This window comes from Paroedura picta, chromosome 17, assembly GCF_049243985.1.
Source record: "Paroedura picta isolate Pp20150507F chromosome 17, Ppicta_v3.0, whole genome shotgun sequence".
Lineage (NCBI taxonomy): Eukaryota > Metazoa > Chordata > Lepidosauria > Squamata > Gekkonidae > Paroedura > Paroedura picta.
This window is the reverse complement of record NC_135385.1, coordinates 6,682,255-6,704,114: the sequence shown is the minus strand read 5'-3', so window position 1 is coordinate 6,704,114 and position 21,860 is coordinate 6,682,255. Positions and strand designations below refer to the sequence as shown.

At 55.4% G+C, this 21,860-nt stretch overlaps 1 protein-coding gene across 3 annotated transcripts in view; it reads right to left on the bottom strand.

The window, feature by feature from the left end:
* The window catches only part of MYH11 (myosin heavy chain 11), a 40,131-nt gene extending 20,994 nt beyond the window's left edge, over positions 1 to 19,137 (bottom strand). For 2 of the 3 annotated variants that reach the window (XM_077317134.1, XM_077317136.1), the window contains exons 1-8: positions 18,984 to 19,137; positions 15,121 to 15,483; positions 11,562 to 11,718; positions 7,112 to 7,139; positions 4,892 to 4,994; positions 3,996 to 4,016; positions 1,895 to 1,987; positions 1,253 to 1,316 (exon numbers count right to left, since the gene is read on the bottom strand). In XM_077317134.1, the coding sequence (XP_077173249.1) occupies positions 1,253 to 1,316; positions 1,895 to 1,987; positions 3,996 to 4,016; positions 4,892 to 4,994; positions 7,112 to 7,139; positions 11,562 to 11,718; positions 15,121 to 15,465 (811 nt within the window). In that variant the 5' untranslated portion in view covers positions 15,466 to 15,483; positions 18,984 to 19,137. The remainder of the gene's footprint in view (positions 1 to 1,252; positions 1,317 to 1,894; positions 1,988 to 3,995; positions 4,017 to 4,891; positions 4,995 to 7,111; positions 7,140 to 11,561; positions 11,719 to 15,120; positions 15,484 to 18,983) is intronic. The other variant, XM_077317135.1, reaches the window with a different exon arrangement.
* Positions 19,138 to 21,860: the final 2,723 nt, after the last annotated feature.

Below are 21,860 nucleotides of genomic sequence, written 5' to 3'. Positions count from 1 at the left end.
CATTTTCAGGATGAGTTTAGAATTCAGGAGTGGCCAATCAGTGGCCCTCCAGATGTCCGTGGACTACAGTTCCCATGAGCCCATGCTAACCTGGCCAATTGGCAGAGGCTCAAGGGAACTGTAGACCACGGAGAGCCACCTGGATAATTTTAGAAGTCTTACAAGTCTCGGGCTCCAGATGTACGTCAGGTGAAGCCAGTGGGTGCAGAAGAGCATAACCCTGCCTAGGGCGACGCTGATCCACCCAGAGAATGCCTGATGCCAAGGGAAGCATCCTGGTGTTTCTTCTCCCCTTAAACACAGTCCCTTTGGGTAAACACAGCCCAAGGGGGAAAAGAGGCCACGGTGGCTGGCAGCCATCCTTGCATTCAATCCCATTTAGCTGCAAATATTTATATTGCTCTCCTCAGTGCAAACATGCTGAGTTTACAGAAAGCTGAACTCCGGTTGCATCATTAGCTCGGAAGAGGGAGGGAGAGTGGGAGGGAGGGAGAGCAGGCTGGATGAAGCCCAGGGACGCCGACCAGCACCAAGTCAGAGCAAAACAAGCCCCTCCACGCATGTCGCGTCTCACAAGGGGGCCTGAGTGCCTGAGGAACAGATGCCTCACTCGGCCAGTCTATGCGGACCAGGGTGCCTTACCACCCACTTGCCAGAAGGGGGAGCCTACCCGTGTTCTCTTCTGCCCCGCCAGGGACGATGGTCAGAGGGCGGTACTGCAGCTTCCATCTCGGCAGGGAATTCGGGGAGGCAGTACGGTTCCAACTAGGGGTGAGCATTTGGGTAGCAAAAACTAAAACAAAGCCCATCAGTACTGATTGAACGCCCTGCAGAGCATCGATCTGAACGGAATTTGGTTTCCTGAATCCAGATCCTAGTGCCCAAATTGGGATTCGGGGGATTCGGTGATGCCGAATTGTTTAGGAGGCTATTGGACCTGAACCCGAAATAGCCCCGGATTTCTTTTTTAACATCTGCTTCGCTTCCAAGAGCGGAGGGGATCGGGCTTGCCTGGACTATCCAGTTGGGGTTATGGGATGACAAGTTTCAAGGCCAGCGGTCGCTTGGTGGGGCACTCCTGGATTTGTCCACATTTAACTGAGGGAAAGCCGAGCCTGCAGGGCATGCCGGGAAGCAGAAACTGGAGAGAACATGCAGATTAATCCTCCAGAGTCCGCATGAGCACAACCTCCCTCATAGGCCTCCCCTCAACCGGCCGCATCTTCTGGGCCTTGACCGCTCCGAAGGATACAGGTTTCTATGTTGGCTCCGACGATGTATCCGGTAACGTCAAAATTGATGCGGATGAATTTCCCCTGGCAACAGGAAGAGAAGAACGCTTGTCTGAGTGCCAGATCTGTTCAACCCAGAACAAGTTACGATTCCAAGGCTCAAAACAACCCGGTGGGATTATTTTGAGTCCCGGTTGTCCTGTTTTAGGGACAGAAATCGGAAGCGACCCAATCTAGGGCTGGGAGCAGCTCAATCAGACTGTCTGCTGGTTACGGCTGGTTAGCAACTTTGGGTTCCCCTTTTTCTCCAGGGGGAAACCGCCTTTATGGGGTGGGGAATATTTTTCCTTCGGCACCAGAGGGGGAGGGGGCAGTATCCCCAGTGATACTGAAAAAGCAGATTTATTCACCAGTCCTTCTTCCTAGAGAACCAGGGGAGGGGGGTCCTAAGAAGGAATTCCCAGCCCCCTGAGCAAATGGGTACAATTTAGGGGACTCCAAAACAGTTAAACTGATCCAAAACACATGCAAGAGTATGTTTGTAGCATAGATAACCCTTCACAAATTAGAAGCAGGCATGTACCCCCCCCCAAAAAAAAATCCTAGCTCCTGCTAAGGGTGTAACTGTGCACATTTCCCTTGCACAAAACTCAGCTACTTACAAAGCGGGACGAGTTGTCATTCTTCACTGTTTTGGCGTTCCCAAAAGCCTCCAAGATGGGGTTTGCCTGTAGCAGCTGCTTCTCCAGTTCGCCCTAAACATGTGGGGAGGGGGGGGTGTGCTTTTAGCCTCAGGTGATCCAGCCTTCCTAAAAGTCAGGAGCAGCCAGACGCTCACACATTCACACAGAGACCCATTCAAAGTTTTTTCTCCCATGGAGAAGCAATCTCTCTTTTGGAAAACGCCGTCCAGAACGACAGGCTCGGTTTCCCCTTCCACACGGAGCAGCCGGGGAAATGCTTACAAAACTCTGCAGCCTCTGCCCGTTGGCCTACCTGGAAGCTCTGCCTGTGAAGGAGGAAAGGTGAGGACTGTACCCTGCACCCCACCCCCATTTCATTGATCGAATTCTGCCCGCAAATCTGCCCGTTTGGGTTCTCAGCCAGGCAGAGGACTCCTGCGGTCAGGGGAAAGGAAGGAAGGAGAATCATCTCTGGCCCTGCAGGAATCACAGTCCGCCCGTTCCGTCTTGGCCCTGCCAAAGGGCCTTGTCAAAAATTCTCACGCACACCCCAGACCCCTTTCCAGATTTGGCGGAACGAAGAAGGCTGTCCTTCCCTTGGGGCTGGAACGGAGGGCAGCAATACTGAAGAGGACATTTCGGTAACACGGCACAAAGCGGGAGAGGATTGAGTCAAGCCAAATGCAGGGCTCTTTCCGTGGGACACGGTTTGTTTTGAAAGACCCTTTTCCATCCCCGTTCAAATGCAGACATGCAGTTACGTTGCCCGTGGCTAAATCACTCAAGCAGAGGGGCTACCCAGGAGGGCTTTTCTGCAAGCAAAGGTTGATGCTGGAGGAGGAGGAGGAGGAGGAGGAGGAGGGGAAGGGAGGCGTCTGCCTTGCTACTGCGGGTTTGGCTAGAGCCCCTCTCCAGCTCACCTCGTGGCCGGCTGATCAAACAGCTGAGGCTGCCTACCCCACAGGAGAGCCAAGTTTGAGTCCAGGGACACCTTTCAGGCCAACACGTCGAATCAAAGTTTGCCGGCCTGAAAGGTGCTCCTGGGCTCCAGCTTGGTTCTGCTGCTTTGGATCAGTACGGTGGCCCACCTCAATCTGCCCCACACCAGGTGCAAGAGTTGCCCCCATGAAATCTAGCTGGCCTGTTGCTACCTCACAAGATCTGCAGGGGAGCACAGGAGAGGGCGGCGTTCCCAGGGTGGCATTCAGTTAGGAAGCCGAAAGAACGGGGAAGCTCTTCTGCCTGCAGTGACTGGACCCCCAACTTAGTCTCCCGGGGCCTGAACTGGGTTTCAAAACCTCTTCTGAGGGGTCTAAGTTCGGGGGAGGAGGGCAGGGAGACCCCAGCATCTTCCCACCCAAAGGAGATTCACTTGCAGAGTGGAGGAACACAGGGGGGAGGGGGGCAAACCGGGAGGCCCAAGGAGAGCCCCCCTCTTTGGCATCTGGCAGCCAGTTATGGCTCCTTCCTCCCCCCCCCCCCCCGCCCTCCCTGGGGCCTGCAGAGCTCCCCCCCCCCCCGATGGCCTGACTGTGCTAATGAAAGGGCTGCGGGTGACAAGCACTCTTCCTCGCCAGGATGTCTTTGTTACTTAGCTGGGTTTGGAGTCTTGCACGAAGTTGTCATGCGCATGCAGTCACCTCCGCCGCAGCGGAGCACGAGGGAGCCAGCGAGGCCGAAAAGGGGCAGCATGCAGGGCAGGCAGTCAAGACTCACAATGGTGCCGATCCACCACCACACAGTGATCCGTCCCAAATGCACGTCCCCACCGGAGCGGCTGGCTTTCCTTCCGGGAAAGCGTCCCCTCTGCCCAAGGCCCCCCCCCCCCACCGGCACCTCAAAATCGAGATGCGCAGAAGAACGCACGCCTTCGGACAACCCCTGTGGTGCCCGCTTCCCCTCCGGGCAGTAGGGTCTGGGGGCCAGCCCTCCTCTCTCCCGAGAGGGCCTGTGTGTTTTGGGGAGGGGGTTTCCCTGGAGAGTCCCCCGAGTGCAACCACACCATGCAGCTCTACACTCTGTGCCGTCAACACACCCCACACGCGCACACACACACACAGAGGTCCATCTGGTTACTCACGTAAGCAAAAGACGGGCCTTGCTGCGGTCAAACAACATGGTACAAAACAGGCGTCAGTGGGACATCCCGAGAGGCTGGCTTTTTAAAAACACAAGGGTGTTTCCACCCACATTCGCTACACAGGGGTAAGTCACGGGCAGGGCTCCCCAATGCAGGAGAAGGAGAAGAGCTGGTCCGGTCCCCTGTCGGAGTCATTCGAAGGCAGTTCTCGTGTGTTCCTGGGGGAAGGCAAGCCCTACACCTCTGGGGGAGGATGAATAGCTGGCCCCTGGGTGAGACGAGAGGCTGGACTGGAGGGACCCTCCCTGAGCTCTTTTGAGGGTCTTTTCCGGGGAAGGCCTCGGCCTCTCTGCCCCGTTGTTGCCCCTCAGTGGAATTGGTTGTCCACTGGTTGAGACGGGACCCTCCCTGGTCTGACCCCCGCAGGGCTCTCCTGATGTCCGTATGAAGGCCCTGGCCTCTCTGCCCTGAGGCTGGCCCTGCAGAGGACCTGGCTGGCCCCTGGGTGAGGCGGGATGCAGGGCTGGATGATCCAGCAGGGCTCTTCTGATGCTCCTACCAAAGGGCACGTGTGAATGCTTTCCCGTTGCTACCCAAGACCTTGGAAGGCCGGCAGGTGGGGAGTGAGCCTCCTGCCCTGTCCCCTGCAGGGACCGTGCCAGGGCTCCCGCTGTGGAGGAGCCAGATATGGAAAGCTATGCGATCACACTTGCCCCGGAGGAGCGAGGGGAATATGTCAAACAGAGCTCCTTTTTCCGTAAACATCCCAGCCGGGGCAGATCCAGGCCCCCTCCGGGCTATGCCAGCTCTTTGGCAAGGAACGGAAGATGCCAGAGGAAACGTGAAAAAGAAGCCGCTGGACAGAGACAGGGGAGGGCGAAATGGGGCTCACTCACCGTGATGCTGGTGTCCTTCTTGCCTTTGTGGGAGGAGGCCACGACCGCCAAGTACTGGATGACTTTCTTGGTGTTTTCTGTTTTGCCGGCCCCTGATTCCCCTCTGGGGAGCAAAGGGGGGGGGGGGAGAACAGTTATGACCCACAGCCCAGCAGGCCTTCCCATCTCCCTGAAGCAAAGCTGAGATCTTGGCAGCCGGGGGAAGAACAGACCTTCCTGCCCCTGGCCGGGCCTGGGAGAAACGTCAGCACCGATGTCCTGCGGCCGAATTTCCTAACCAAGCCAAGGCAAACGCCTCCCAGCCAGGTTCCCGCTGGACCCCAATGAGGGGTTGTTCAGTTCAGGTTGGGAAACTGCTGGAGATTTGGGGCGTAGCCTGGGCGGGGGACAGGGAGTCCCTGTGTAGAGTCCCCCCTCCAAGCAGCCATGTCCCCCATGGGAATCAACCTCCGTAGGCTGGGGATGGGGGGCCATTCCAGGGGATCCCCAGGTCCCACCTGGAGGCTGGCATCCCTATAGTTTGCCCCTGTGGGGGTTTGACATGTTTGTCTGGGGAGAGAGAAGCCGGACAAAAAAGCTCATGACCCAAACTGCGCACAAATCGGGCTCCGGTGCCTTTGATGCTGGACGCCTTCCACGGATTTTGCTCCTTCCAGGGCCTTTTCTTGTCCAAATTAGGAGGTGCGTTTCCCCTGCCATTGACAGATGGGCATGGAACAAGCTTTTAAAGAAGAAGGTGGGAGGAGGCCTGGGGACGGGGGAGCAACCTTAAAAGGTCAGCTATTAAAGCTGATGGAAGCAAAACCCTCGCTCCTTCCCAGGGGCTTCGAAATCAATTCGGAGCAGGGAGGGCCCCTGAGATGACGCAGGGCTGCAGAGAACGCAGCACTAAGTGTGCAAACCCCCCAAAGGAAAGGGGTTGGTCCTTCTTCAAATAATATTTTGTAGAACGCTACATATTTTGCAGCGGCTCCAGGAAGAGCCTGCTGGGTCTGTTGGGTCCAGAACTGCCGTTCTCCAGGTGGTGGCTGCAGAGATCTCACTATTACATCTGAACCCCAGGTGACAGAGATCAATTCTCCTCGAGAAAAACAGCCACTTTGGAAGCCCCCCTCAGGCCCCAGCCCCAAATCTCCAGGTATTTCGCAGCCCGTGGCTGGCATCTCCCAGCTAGTTAGGGAAACCACTCTCCCTGACCCCCACCACCCCACCACCACCACCACATTATGGAAATCGTACCGCTTTGCAGGGGTGTCGTGAGGATATGGGCTCGCCTAGTGAATGCAAAATGCTTTAAATGACAAATGGCAACGTTACTCACAGCTGTTGAGGAAGCTGGGCCTTTGTTTTAGGAGGGGCTAAGAAAATAGTTGGCCATAGCCCCACATCTGGCTTTTAGCACAATGGAACCTCCATGTTCAGAGGCAGTTTACCACTCAGCAGCAAATAAGAGCGTTGGCCAATGCTCCTGCTATCTCTCCCAGCTTGTGAGGTCACCTAGAGGCCTCTGGCTGGCCATGGCTGGGAACAGAACCCAGTAAAGGCGGATTCCAAAAACTGGACAGCACCAAGCTGGAGGAATTTTGCACCCCTGGAAGACCAGCCGGCCGGCCTGTGGTGGCTCTGTGCGGGTCCCTGAGCCAAAACTTTAGCATGTTTTATTGATAAAAATTAAGTGTTCTGGGAACGGCTCCAGACTAAACATGCCAGTTTGACGACATTTGCGTAGAAAGCTCTCCAATAAATCTACTTTGCATCTTCCCGTTTTTTTTTTTTAAAGCAGGAATGAGGCTTCTTTAAAAAGAGAGAAGAACTCCAGGGGCTTTGAAGCGCTCTTCCTGCAGCCAGAACAAAAGACAGGTACGGCTCCTGCGTGCCACACAGGGAACCCTCCCCTTCCCCCCCCCTCAGCTTTCGAAACAGACCCCCCCTTCTACATGGCCAGACATGCGGAGTCCCACTAGGGTCCTCTCTGCCCGGTTTTGGATTTCTAGACCACGGAAGAATTTGAACTCGGGACACTCTGGCTGCTGTGCCAGATGCCCGAACTTCCCATTGTTTTGAAACGTGGAGATTATTTCACATCAGTACTTGTTTTTTACCTAGGTGTGGGATCTGGCGTGGAGCTCTGTAGGGGAGGGGGACATGCACCCTGGGAGGAAGGGAGGGAGGGGGAAACATGGGGGGGGCGAGGGGGAGAGTCAAACTGGTTCTACTCACGTGCACAAGATGGACTGATCTTCTCGATCTGCAAGCAAAGGGGAAAGGCGTTAGACTCTGGGTGGTTTGAGGCCCCTCAATCTGATTCATGCAAGAGTCTTTGCACGTGCTGGAAAAGCCCCTCCAGGCCTACCTCAGACCAGGCTTGAGTTTAAAGGGGGTTTAAAGCCACAAAGTAAACCCCTGCAAGAGACCAAAAGCCAGCCAGATAAGATAAGAATTATAAAAGACCTGGGGTGGGCTTTGAGGGGCATGGGGGCAGCCTTCCCTCCCCCCATTGAGAGCCAGCATGGTGTTCTGGTTGAGAGGGGCAGCCCGTCATTGGGAGACCCGGGTCCCCCCCCTCCTCCACATGCAGCAGGCTGGGTGATCTTGGGCTAGTCCCAGTTCTCTCAGAGCTCTCTCAGAATCCCCAAGGGTATGGATCCTGCTCTGGTCCTTCCACACACCCCTTCCGTGGTCTCCCCACACCTGGGGTGAATCTCAGCCATATTCTCTGCTTTTGAGCTGCAGCCTCAGCTCCTGTTGAATTCCAGTCTTGGCTTCTGCTGAGGGTTTATTCGGGAGAGGGAAATTCCTGCTTCCTCCTCCCCCCCCAGCTCCCTCCCCAAAGGCCAGAAAGTTCTGCTTCATCGGACGCCTGAGCCCAAAAAGCGGAGCTGGCAGCCGGACCATAAAAGGGCTGAAGCAAGAACCGGGCACCATCGGCCTGCAACATCTGCACATTTTATTACGGGTCAGGCTCCCTGAAGGATTTCCAGGCAGCTCAGCTCAGGAGAGAGCAAAGCAGGGGCCTGGCAGCTCCCCTCCCCACCCTGGATGACTCCAGGAAGCCACCAAACAGCATTGGGGGAGGAAGGAGCGGGCAGGGGGGGCTGCAGGGGGCAGAAAACCCCACACAGCAGTTTCTGAGCACTTTCCTATCATCGCTTCTCCTTCTCCCCCACCTGTGGCCTCCATTCCCCCTCCCAAAAAGCTTATTAAAAATCAAGAATAGCTTGATCGCTTTACCGTTATAACAATCTTTTGCAGGAATGGGCAATAGTCCAACTTTCCTTTCCCCTCTTTTGGGTCTCTGGCCCTTTTTATTGCAGAGCTAAAAAGGAAAAAATGGAGCCTTCCCCTTTCCCCTTATACTCCACAATTAAAAGGGCTGGAGGTTTATCTTCCAGGGGGAGTTGCAAGCTTCACTTTCAATAGCAGCTCCAAACAGAACGAGAGAGTGGGGTGTCGTGGTAGACTCTAATCTGGGGAGAACCGGGTGTGATTCCCTACATACAGCCAGCTGGACCTTGGACCAATCACAGTTCTCCCAGAGATCTCCCACCTACAAAGTGCCTGTTGTGGGGAGAAGAAGGGACGGCGCTTGGAAGCCGCTTGGAGACTCCTCCGGGTAGAGAAAAGCAGGGTACAAAATAACCCCGTTCACCTTTTGCTCATCCTCAAAAGAACTTGAGCGAGGTGTGTCACGGCACCATTTCACAGGCAGGAAACTGAGGCCAAGAGTGCATCGTAGAGCTGGGATTCAGGGGAAAGGCCCTGTCGCCCTCCCCACTCTTTTTCCATTTGGGGAACTCTTCTTACCCACCGGAAGAGACATCGGGGCCCCATATGTGATCCTCCAACAATGCTCCTTCTTTCTGCCCTGTGGTCCCCCGAGGGACGAGCTATTAATATTCCATTTTTCCGAAAAGAAAAGAAAGAATCCTTGGGGCTATTTCAGGCTTCGAGGCAGGGATGGGGGCAGGATTTCTCCACCCTCTGGGGGCAAAGACCAAAATCCCCCAAGGAAGAATGATCTCAAAGAACAAGCAGATCTGGACATGCAAAGTTAATTTACTCTGGGATTTGAGACTTTCAGCCTACATGGGCCAGGCCAGAGAGTGAAGCAGCAGTGACAATGGGTGACTGGGTTTGATCCTCCATTCAATGGAGAACCAGGTTTGATTCTCCACTCCTCCTCCACATGCTGCCAGCTGGGCGACCTTGGTCCAGTCACAGTTCTCTTAGAACTCTCTCAGCAATTCTCTTAGAACTCTCTCAGACCCACCTAGCTCACAGGGTTTCTGTTGTGGGGAAAGGTGTTTGTCCTTCTAGGATTCAAAAGCAGGGTACAAAAATGGTCTCTTCTCCTTCTTCCAGGACAGCTGTACCTTCCCTAGGAAATTAAAGAATCCACCTTTCCGTCGCTTGGGCAGCAAAGGAGCTTAACAGCTCCCTCAGTATCCCAACTGATGTGAATTTACTTTAAGGTCTGCTCAGATCCCAGAGTAAGTTTAAGATGGTTCGGTTTGCCAGGGCAGACAATGCAGTTCAGAGAGGAGGCTGAAGCTGGTTCCTTATTCCTTATTTGTTCTGATTCGCGAAATCATTAAACCAGCAACATCTACAAGAGTTCGGAGCCCCCCCCAGAGGCCACGGACTGAGCCGGCCGCTCTGAAGCCCACAGATGTTTCGCCTTCTGTATTTTGATAGCCTTTCAAAAGTATTCAAAGCGTTCCCAGTTTTATGGCTCTGTTTGGTCTCCGGATCGCAAATCTCTGCTGATGAGCAACGCAAACAAAACGGGAACAGAAGCTGTTGCCACATTAAGACCCGTCTGCGCCGATCCGTCATCTCAGCGTTACAAACCAGGCCTCCTCCTGGGCTGGGAGCATATTCAAAGCCACCCTCACCTCAGTGGGTCGAGCTCAAGAGCTGTTCAGTAGCCCTGCAGCCCCCTGCACTGAGATCCTGCCCTCCAAAAAAACCCTTTTTTCTAAATTAAAACCGGAGAGAAACTTTCGTATTCTTAAAGCCAAAAAATTAGAACCTTTTCTTACAAACATTATATGCATTCTCCCTTAGAGTTTATTTATATATTTATTTTGCTGTGTTATTCCAAAAGTCGTTTTTCTGACTGCAAAGAGGAAATGCCAGAGCTGGAATGTCTCCCAGATTCTTCTAAGGACAGGTTATTCGGGGTGGGGGGGGAGCGCTGGCATTTGGGAATGATCAAGGCACAGAAAAAGCACCCGGTCCAGCACAGACTGATGGGAATCTTACAGAGCCTGGGGTTTGCAGCAGTGTTTAACTAATGTCATTTCCCCCAATTCCAACAGCTGGGCAGAGCTGATCTCCAAAGGAGGAAGCCTGAATCTGCAAATGAAAGGGCTCTCTCTCTTTGAATGGAGAGCTCCAGGGCTGGCCCCACATATTTACATGCAAATGGTGGGGGTGGGGAGAAATGGTATCCCATTTCCTCATTAACACAAGGCCCCCACTGCTGGGGAATTTGGTTTTCTTCTTGCATACTGCATACAAACTGCATCAAGAAAGAACGGCTCTGTTTTGAGAGACTTCAGTCCCACAAAGCTGAACCCTAGAAATGGTTTGCAAACCTGGAGGGTGCAGAGAAGGTCTCCCATCAACAACCTCCCCCCTCCCCGTTCCTTTTATAACTGCAAGTAGCTCCACAAGTTAATTCCAACGGAATAGAAGCAGGATAAACAAACACGGAAGAGGAAACCCACATCGCTAAAATTAGGCGATGCAGAACCGTCCCTGCTTCGGCTATCTTGCCCACATGCTGGAAAGGAAGCTGGGAAACTCAAACGCCACGTGGTCCGACTTATCTCCGGATCCCACCACAGCTAGACCAGCCAAAGCAGGTTTGGAGAAGAAGGAAAAGGAAAAGGAGGAGGAGGAGGAGGAGAATGGTTTTGCATACCCTCATTTTCACTCCCTTGAAGGAGTCCCAAAGTGGCTCACAATCCACTTCTCTTCCTCTCCCCACAACAGACACCCTGCGAGGGAGGTGGGTCTGAGAAAGCTCAGAGAGAACAGCCCAAAGAGAACTGGAGCTATATCGCTGTATAGGGGTGTGGCTATTTGGCATCAGGAATGTTGCACCCCCCCCAGCCCAGCGCAGTCCACCCCTGACTGCCCTTCCAACAGAGAAAGATCCTTCCCAGCCCTGCTTGACTGTGCCAGCTCTTCAACAGCAGACAAAATCCACACGAATGCAGAGAACAGACACCAACCGTGTCAGGGGACTTCCCGCTGCCAGAGGGAGCAATCCTCCGTGCCCCCATTTGCAAAAACTATTCGCTTGGCACACAACTCTTGGCGCGCACGCGGATAAAAAACAGTTTTCCCTTTTTGAGTCACAACACAGTGAAAAATGTTTGTGGAAAACACCCTACGGGCCTGGTTCAAGACATTTTCTTGCTCGGGATCCAAATGCGTGTGGGGCACGATCCACAGACAAGTTCTCCTGCCTGATCCCCACCAAAAGGACGAAAAGCCACACAAGAGAGAGCAGGTTCTGCCATCCCGGGCTCAGAGTTGTCCGGTTCCTCTTTCTTGACTTTCACAGCATGCAGGTTTTGCTACCTTCCGACCGAAATCTGCCCTATTTCCAGAGAAAGAAGGGCGAAGCCAGGGCGGGCCGCCGTCCCACCTGACCTACCTTGCATCATGCTCCGGTACGCCGTGTCGGCGATCGCGTAGATGTGGGGGGGCATCTCGTGCCGTTTCTTCCCTTTGTACATGTCGATGATCTTCTCTGAGTAGATGGGCAGCTGTTTGTACGGGTTCACTACCACGCAGAAGAGGCCGGAGTAGGTCTGAAAGGAAGGCCGCAGGACATGGAGCGTTCAGGGAGTCCAGCAGCCACCCACCCACCCACGGCGCATCGCTGGGGACCGCTTGGCCAAACCGGTCAGTGGCGCCTCAGCGAAATGAAGGCATGTCACAGACTGACCCCAAGACCCCTCTGCCACGGTTCGGTTTGGCCGAAGTGGGGAGCCCTTAAAGACTTAACAATGTTTATTTCTCCATAGGACTTCATGAATCAAAGCCGGCTCCTTCAGAATTTTAATTAGTTTTCACTTTGGCTGGGCCAGCCACACGCTCTGTGTTCCGTATAGAGGGTTGGACTAGATGACCCTGGAGGTCCCTTCCAACTCTATGATTCCATGATCTACCTTGCAGGGGTGTTGTGATGAAACAGAGGAGAGGAGAATGAGGCACGCTGCTTTGGGTTTCCGCTGCAGAGAAAGGCAGGGTTGACTTTATGCCTTTCTCCCCTGTGGGGAGCCACAGTGACTAACATGGTTCGCCTCGCCTCACTTTTATGCTCACAACAACAACCCTGTGAGGTAGGGGAGGCCGACAGCATGCAAATGGCTCATGGTCCCCCAGCGAGACTATTTCCCAAGAGTTTGCTTTTCTGAGTAACTGAAGACCCTCATGCCCAAAGAGGAACGACCCAGCAGTGTACATCTGTAATGATGGCCTTGGAGTAGTGTTGAGGGGGGCTGCAAGAGAAGGGGGTGGGGGCAGAGGGGGGGCACAGGACATGCCCCCCCACCCATCCTTTCCCAGACCGGGCCTTTGATTGTGACCCTCGAAGCACTTTGGCAGGGCTCACGCGTTCAGGGCAGGCTCCAAATTAGACCAGAGAATCATTTGCTCTTAAAAGTTTACTCCAACATGACGGTGAGGGTGCTTTTTGCAAAAGGAGGCCCTCCCAGGGATGGAGGGGGACATTCAAATGGCTCAGGAGCAAGACGAGCCAAGCAAACCAGCACCAGCAGTGCCACACCGGGCTCAAAGCTTGGGTCGCCAGCCTCCAGGTGGGGCCTGGGCGTTCTCTCAGAAGACGGAGATCAGTTTCCCTGGAGGAAAGGGGACGAGGCTTCAGAGGGTGGAGCACCTCCCCTCCTCCAAATTCTGCCCTCCCCAGGCATACACCCAGACAGGGCTGCTCAAATGACCCTGGCAGGTGAGGCTGCAGACGTCACGGTAGCCCCGGGATGGTTCCACCCCCCCTGCAGTGTTGCCCTCACTGTGGGGAGTCCACCAACACCCCTCCAAGGGAGCAAGCATCCCAGCAGGATTCTGCCAGTGCGTGGGCACCTCCTCTTGGCTGCCTCCCCCTCCCCCTCCCAGCCCCCTCCTCACGCCTGGCCTGGGGAGGGGGCCAGGGCACCCAGCTTGCCCACCGAGGGCCTGTCTTGCAGAGCCTGGCTCCATTTCCACATCTCCCCGATCGCTGATTGAAGCTCGCCAGCATGCCGTTCCGCAGCAGCCTCCGGCCGACCTTTAAAACCCGCTCCGTCCCTCCGCTCTTTCCGCAGCCTGGGATTTCCCTGTTCCTGACCATATTAGGAGACGGCCCTGTTTCCCCAGAAAGCGGACTCTTTATATGGCATTCGTGCGGCAAGGGCAGAAATGCCTGCTGGAAGCTCAGAGGACCGAGACGGAGCCCGTCTGTAGCTGGGCTGCTGCCGGCATTTCTGGAGGGGACAGGGAGGGCTGCCCCACAGGCCCCCTTTGCTCGAGAAGCCGGCTCAGGCCCCCAGAAGCAGGGGAGGAGACACAAACAAACAACCAGGGAGGGGAGCTGGGGATGCTCTGGAGCAAGCAGGTGACGGAGGTCACTTCCCCTGGAGGAAAGGGCTGCTTGGGAAGGGGGACTCCGAACCCAGATCCCAGGCAAGCCCCATGGCTGGGCTTGTTGGGGGATTTTGTTACAGTACTGCAGAGGGCCAGCCTCTGTGGGGTTAGGGGGGCAGCCACACCCTCGATTCCACCTCCCTCGAAGTTGAAATGAGACCCATGGCACTAGAGCCACAGACTGTACTGGTTTCCACATCTTTGCAGGAGAGAGACAGTGTGGTGTAACCGTTAGAGCAGGGGTGGCCAGACGGTGGCTCTCCGGATGTCCGCAGGCTACAATTCCCATGAGCCCCTGCTGCCAGCAGGGGCTCATGGGAATTGTAGCCTGTGGACATCCGGAGAGCCACCGTCTGGCCACCCTTGGGTTCAAGCACCAGACCAGCATCTGGACAATCTAGAGTTGAATCCCTGCTCTGCAGTGACTTTGGGCCAGTCGTGCACCTACCTCACAGGGTTGTTGTGAGGATAACAATGCAGAGGGAAACAGCGTGAGCCGCTTCAAGGAGAGAGGGGTGGTATAAATGAAGCGAGTAAGTACAGAAGTTAGGCCGGGGCAAATAACTTCAGCACATTGTGGGATTTCCACGGTCACCTTTGCCTGCCGGCAGGGTGGACACAAAATTTGCCCTTAGGGGGCCGTGGTTTTCTCATCAGTGGGCCAAGCCGGTGGAGCATAACAACGTATGTTTTATGCATAGCCCACTCTCCCACAGAGGCTCAGGTGGGGAACAACATATTTTACACAGTAAATTAATATTATGAAAACATTCTCCCATTAAAATCCCTTAAGCGGGATCCAAGCCAGCTCCTTCTCATAGCAGGAGGGTCGAAAGGAGCCTAAATTTCAGATTCTGGTGCCAATTCGGCTGGCCCTTCAAAGAGGGAGGCCAGGATTTCCACCCCGCCTTGGGCCTCAACCACAGGCTTGTTTGGCAGGCCCTGGGGAGCTGTCCGTGGTCCTGCAGGGCTGGATCTCACCAGGGAGAACGTTCCTCCAGGCTGGGGCCAGGCCTGAAAAGGCCCTGGCCTTGGTTGACGCCAGCTTGATATCTTTGGCGCCAGGGACCGTTGGCAGATTTTGCCACAAGGCAGAGTAGATCTCTGCCATCTGGAGGGCAGCATGGAGCAGAGAGGCTTTGGCAAAAGAACTGGTCTCAGAGCCACGTTGTCAAACATCCGGTCTCTCTGCAGGAACAAGGAATGTAGGCTCACAGCACTGGTGTCATGGGACAAGCCTGAAGCCCTCAGGGAGCAGACAAGTAAAAACTATGATGGTGCAGTGAAGGTCCATCTAGCCCGGCACCCTGTCCCACACCAGTTGCCCTGGACAGCCAAGGAAGAGGGCAGAAGGGCCGAGGCCGCCTCCTCAGGGGAAGATCTCGGCCTACCTGCCCTGTTGTCAGCCCTCCAGAGGAACTGGCTGACCAGAGGGTGAGACGGGAGGCTGGACTGGAGGGACCTTCCCTGCTCTGACCCTGCAGGGCTCTTCCGATGTTCTAACCAGCAGACCCCTTGAGGAGGGGAAGAGGACTTGAAAACAGCCCTCCGGGCGAACTGCGACTTACATAAATGAGGCCTGAGAAATATCTCTCCCGTAGGTTGTGCAGGACGGAGGCCTCGTTGAGGCAGGTCAGCTCGGCCATGTCCTCCACCTTGGAGAACTTGGGCGGGTTCATCTTCTGGATGTCGTCCTTGCTGAAGGAGACCTTCTTCCCGTTCTCGGCCAGCTCCACCAGCACCTCCTCCCCTTTCTCCTCCTTGATGCTGGCGGCTTCGAACCCATGCCTCTCCGACGGCACCCACACCAGCTTCTTGGCCGACCAGTCCGCCTGAGCGACGGGGCTGTTGATGAAGTTCTTGTCCACGAAGAGGAACTTCTCATCATCGCTCAGTTGGCCTTTCTGTGCCATCTTGGCTCCGGGGGGCACCTGCAAAGGGGGAGAGCAAAGGGACGTTACCCGTTGAGGCCCTTCCAGAGGGTCGCCGTGTCTGCCTGCAGCAGGCACGTTCAGTTCGAGTCCAGTATTTCCGGGAGTCAAGCCTTGTATCCAACAAAGGGAGCTTTGACTCTCCAAAACGTATACACTCCAAGAACATCTTGGTCTCTAAGGGGCTTCTTTGCCCTTGCGCAAGGACGATCTGTCGTTTGCAAGGACGATCAGACATTCTTCCTTCCAGGCCCTTTTCTTGTTACAGCTGAGGTATCTCGCTCAACAAAGGGGGAGAGAAACACGAAAGGTCAGCAGAAGCAGACCCCATCCCTCTAACCAAGTCTCTAACCCAGTGTGCTGCAGAGGATTCTGGGAAATGACCTTGGCTGCTTCCTGGGTGTCCGGAGAGGGCAGGGGAGCTCCTTTGGGAGTCACATGTGCAGGAGCACACCCAGCCCAGCCACCTTTCAGGGAGGCAGCTCAGCTCCCCCGGAAGCTCAGTTCTCCCTGGGTGAAGGTGGGGAAATGGGCAGGGCCTGCTAGCCTCCTGGGGCCACTGATTAAGGCCAGCTGTGCGGCCTGACAAACAGCAGGGTGGGTTCCCAGAGAAAAAGAAGGGTGCAAGCCCAGGGGAAGAGATGCTGTCTCCAGATGCAAAACTCTCCTCTCTTCAGGTCAGATCACCTCCCCTGGGAATAATTTCTGCGTTTCTGTCCACTTCAGCCAGTCTCTGATGCTGATGGCTTGCCCAGTGCTTCTCACAAACTTGTCTGGCCCTTTACACTCAGCTACACACACCCCCGTAGGTGCAAACTTAAATGGACTCCGGGGAATGGTAGAGGACAGGAAGGCCTGGAGGATCATTGTCCATGGGGTCGCGATGGGTCGGACACGACTTCGCACATAACAATAACAATAACACACACACCCCCGACACACAACACCAAAATTCCAGGGGCAGCAAAGGCCTCGCAACATTTTTCCCCAGGCAGCTGACAACCTGATGTGCCTTTCAGGTGTTGGCAAAGATTCTCAGAGCTCTGTACAACAACCCTGCGGGGCTGTCTGGTCACAGGTCAGTTCCAAGCAAGGGATTTACCTGGGCAAAGCGGCAGAGACGGGCTTTCTTTTCCAGCCAGCCACGGTGCCACAACTGACGGCCACAGGTCAGCAAGGATGGGCAAGCAGGAGGACATTTGCATGGGCCATTCACAAGGCCATGGGGAGGGAGGTCAGCTCTGCTAATCTCCTCTTGCAAACAGCTGCTGAGCCAGTCGAGAAAGCTGGCCAAGGAGGCTCACATCCAGGAAAAGGGGAAGGGTCTCAGCCAGGGGCTTCCCCATCCCCTCCTGCCTGGTCCTTTCTAACTGGAGAGGTCAGGGATTGAACCTGGGACCTCCTGCCTGCCAAGCAGAGCTCCTGCCACTGAGCCATGGCCCTTCCCCAGGAAGGGCAAGAGATGAGATCTGAGGCGAGGCCTTGCTGGCTCTCAACTCATACGGAGCACCATAAAACTTTTAAAAAGCAAATCTAAGTACGGAGATTCTCATCCGAGGGCCCCTTTTCAAGCGTGAACAGCGATTGGCATTCCAAAAGTCTCTTCGGTTCACCAGACTGGCACCCTCTGCCTCTTATCTAACAAGCATCTTTCCCCTGAATCACAGGCGGGGGGGGGGGGGTTTGCTTCTAAGCTGAGCCTGCTTCAAAGCCAAGCCCCCCCCCTCCCCATCCGCAAGAGAGCTCTTGTTTGCATCTCTCCACGTAGGCTGCCTTATAAGGCCATGTTCTTCTTGGAATTAGCAGATCCGCCAAAAAGGAGAAGAAGGGGGGGGGGCGGAATAACTCCCCTAATGATAACAAGTTCAAAACAAATACCTTTTAGGGAATAACAAAAGTCTTTTGGGGAAGGCGACACATAAACGCACACACGCAAAAGCCACGGTTGACATTCAAGCCACAATGGCTACGGCAAGGAGGCCAAGGCGGAGAGGGGGCGATGCTCCCTCGTGTTTTGGGAAAGACAGCCTTGCAGGGAGGTTTGGAGCAGGAGCCGAGGACGTCCCTCGGAAACGACACACTTGTCCGGCAACTGCCACGGTTCACCTGCTGCACACAATTTCTTGTGAGGCGCGCACAGGACACGCCACGTATCTGCAGGAGGTCTGCCCAGGCTGGACACGGTGGGTGCAGAATTGGCCCCGACTCCACAATGTGCAGTTTGCTCCCAGCAACAATTAATCCGTGTGCAGAAGGGGAAAGGGCGCACTCTTTGCTGCCATCTGCTGACGTTTGACTAGCTTTCCGCCGAAGCACAAGACCTGCCTGGTCTCTTTTGCCACCTCTCAGAGGAAGGGGATCAACCCACCAGGTTGTGACGTGAACATGTATTTCTGCTCTTTTGTCCCAGCTCTGAGCTGATGCTGTTTCCTGAGCAGGAGGCTGCCCCCACCGCTGTGACCCTCAAAGCTTTCCTGAAAAGGTGGCTCCCGACCCAGCAGGGCAGGGTTGAACAAGGAAGACCCGTCGGCCCCTAGGAATCCTGGAGTTGGGAGGGTCCGCATAAAGGCCATCTAGTCCCACCCTCTGCTCAATGCAGGATCAGCCCAAAGCATCCTAAAGCATCCAAGAAAAGTGTGCATCCAACCTTTGCTTGAAGACTGCCAGTGAGGGGGAGCTCACCACCTCCTCAGGCAGCCCCTTCCACTGCTGAACTATTCAGACTGTGAAAATTTTTATCCTGATGTCTAGCCAGTTTTGGAAACCCATTTAAACGACATGTTTAAACCCATTCCTGCAGGTCCTGTCCTCTGCTGCCAACAGAAAACTTCCCTGCCCTCCTCCAAGTGACAACCTTTCAGATACGTCAAGAGAGCCCTCCTGTCCCCTCTCAGCCTCCTCTTCTCCACGTCCCTCAGCCTTTCATCTCCCCCTCTGCCCCTTCTCCGTTTTGCCCATGTCCTTTTGGAAGCGAGGCCTATCTGTTCCCCAAGAGCTGAGTCACAAGAAACCTCCAGCTACTCCTCAGGGACTTCTTGGTGCTGCAGCAACTCAGTGGGGGGAAACCCGGACCCACCAGCTTTCCTCTTAGCCTGCTACAAACTCAGTCAAGTGTCACATTTGGTAGCGATGCCCCTCTTTAACTCCGAACTCCATTTTTAAAAAGACGGGTTTGCGGATGCCCAACCCCCCTGCCCTATACAGCTGGCCTTGGATCCTCTATGCAGTTAAGGTGACGATATTTATTAAACAAGCTGCCTCCCTCGCTAATTGAATTGCCTGCTAAAAAAGAAAACAACCCAGGGAATTTCCAGAAAGCAGGTAGAAACGCACATGCCCCGGATTGCTTTAAAGGAAGGAGCTATTTTGCGCCTGCACCCCCTGGGGAAATCACAGCTGGATCGCTTTTATGAAGAAGAGCAGCTGATCCAGGTTGAGAGGAGAACAGCTGTGGGCACAGGGTGGCCGGCAGAGTCCTTTGCCTGTCAGGGAGTACTTACAGAGGTCCAGGAAGAAGGGAATCGGTTGGAGAGTCCACAACCTGAACAGCTCACAGCCGGGGCAGTCCGAGGACACGGTGCCACGGCCGGCCCCCTATATAGCGGAGGAGGACAAGCCCAGTGGGGAGGGGACCCCAGAGACCGCCCCCTGCTGGAGCACCCGGGGAGGGCACCATTGGGCCCGGCTTGGAGTGTGGCATTCACCCCCCTCCAGGCCATGCTCAGGAAAGGATGCGCTTCTTCCTTCTCATGGGCCATGTGACCGAGGGGCTGGCTCAGCCATTCTGAGTCTTTTTCCTAAACAGAAAAGTTTCCCAGAAGCTTCCTGGCTCCCAGCAAGTGATGAAGCCCTTCTTAACCCCTTCCTGCTTTCTCCGGCCCCCGGGCTCCCGGGAAAGGAGGCGGCCGGGCCAAGGAGAGGCGGATGAACAGGCCGCGTTGGAGCCCACGGGCACCTCCCAGAACAGAGAATAAGTTTTGTTCAAGGTGTGGGCTTCCGTGTGCACCCTCCCTTCTGCAGAGAGGGAGAGGCCGCCCCCCCACCCCACCCCACCCCATTTCCCCTGCACAACGAAACTGGCTTATCTGCTGCCAGAAGACGGTTGTGGAATTCCAAAATAAAACCAGAGACATCCAGAGCTGGGAGAAGAGTCCAGCTGGGGCTGAGGGGGAACTAGCAGAAGGCCAGTATTCCCCAGGGACGGAGAGAGGCCTTTCCCAATCCCCTTCCCACCCCCTGGTACAGTTTGCACAGCTTTTGCCGTGGTCTTAAGCCGCCTCCGTCCCTGGGGAGCCCACGGACAACTTTTTCCCAGCTCCCAGCAGAAGGAGATGTTGCTGCCGTCTCAGCCCAGCTCCTGAGGAAGTGCTGTAAATAATATATATAAATATATCAATGCCTCCCCTGGCCATAAATGGGAAGAAAGCTGCTGGATGGCCCGTGCCGTCGCAGGGGCTGGGGGGGGGAGCGTGGGGGGGGGGGAAGGCCCTGGCCCCACTCGCTTGATCTGCAGGGACCAGCAGAGGCTGCCAGGAGAGGAGAGGAGAGGCGGGGGGGGGGGGAGGTTCGTGCAGCCAGCTTCTCGGGGGAGGGAGTAATCTGGAGCTCATCAACTCCCCCAAAACGTTCAAAGCCCGCCGCCTGCGTGTCCCTCGCCGGGGCCGTCCCGCTCAGACATCCCAAAAAGGGAAAGCGCGGATCCTCCAGGAATTCCCACGAGCATTCCGGATGCAAAACCCCGGGAGGGACCCCATAAACCACCGGCCTAAATATGGAGCAGGATGGGGGGGGGCGGAGGAGGCGGCAGGGAGGCTGGCTCTCCGCTAGCGGGGGCAGGGGGGCCCTGTGGGGCAGCTCACGCCCCAAGCACAAAGGCGGGCGCAGGGTGGCACACCGAGGTCAGCAATGGCCAATCCCCCCCCCCTTCATCACTTCCCCTGACCAGGCTGGCCCAGGCTCCCTGATCTCGCCAGATCTCGGAGGCTGAGAAGGCTTGGGCAGAGGCAGGCCACGACCAGCCACCTGTGAGCGTCTCTTGCTGGTTTGAGGCAGCACAAATGGACAATGCCAGTCTTGTGTTGCCCTACCTCGCAGGGGTGTTATGAGGCTTCTGATGACAATGCACACTGAGTGTGTGGAACTTCTGAATTGTGCCCTAGAAATGTATGCTGCTGCTGGTTTGGACTAGCCCTTGAGACTGCAGAGGCGAAGGACAGAGTCATGGGGGGGGGGGACGCTCTAAAGTCCCTCCTGTGCAGAAGAAGAGCTGGGTTTTTGCACCCCACTTTTTACTGCCCAAAGGAATCTTAAAGCAACTTACAATCCCTCTCCTCTCTCCACCACAGGCTCCCTGTGAGGTCAGTGGGGCTGAGAGCTCTGTAAGAACTGCTCTGCAGGAACAGCTCTAAGAGAATTGTGACCGGGAATCAAACCTGGTTCTGAAAATTTGAGGCCGCCACTCTTAAACCATTACCCCACACCGGCTCTCAACAAGGTGACCCAGCAGAAAATTTGGGGAGGCAGCGTGTGGGGCTCTAGCTGCCCTAAGCCTCCCAACTTGCGGGAGAGCCCAAAATCCGTGCAAAGTTGGAGAGGGAGTCTGCCAGAGCCCCCGAGAATCCTTGCCCTAAGCAAACCTCCCTGGATGTAAGCCATCCCCCCCAAAAAAAATTCATTCCCCCAGTCTTCCTTCCTTCCTTCCTCCGTAAATACCTCCACCTTCCTGAAACAAGAGCTTAAAAAGGAGTGGAAATTCTCCGCCTTTGCGTCCACCAACGTACACAGAAGCCGCTGGCAGGCGAGAGGGGCCGGGGATGGGGGGAGCCGAGCTGTATCCAGGGTGCGATTAAGGGTGAGCAACATAGGCAGGCATCATGCACCGAGCTTGCCAGAACCAGGAAGGAAACAGGATGAGTGGATTTGAGGAGGGTCTCTGAGCGGGCCAAGCCAGGGGCCCAAGCAGCCCTTGGGAGGTCTGGAGGTTGCTGGAGATGGACCCCCGAGAGACCCCTTTGGCTCCCTTTGCAAGACCAGCCACAGAGTGAGGCTTGATCAGAGTGAGGCTGTCCAGCCCTGCAAACTGAGTCAAAGCTGGACCCGGGGGCGGGGGTAGTGGCTACTGTATTGGATTAGAGCCGCGTTCATCCTGGAAGCGCAGCGGGGGCCCTTGAGCCAGATCGCTCTGCTTGGCCCACCTCGCAGGCTGGTTATGAGGATAAATCAAGGAAGGGGAGACCCACAGATGCTGGCTGTCTGCAGAGGAAAGCTGAGAGGAAAATATAATAGGTAGAAATCCCTCAGTTTGCCACGAGGCACGACTTTTTCCTCTTCTGCAGGGACATTGCCCTCTTCTCTGAGCATGTGCAGAATGCCCATCC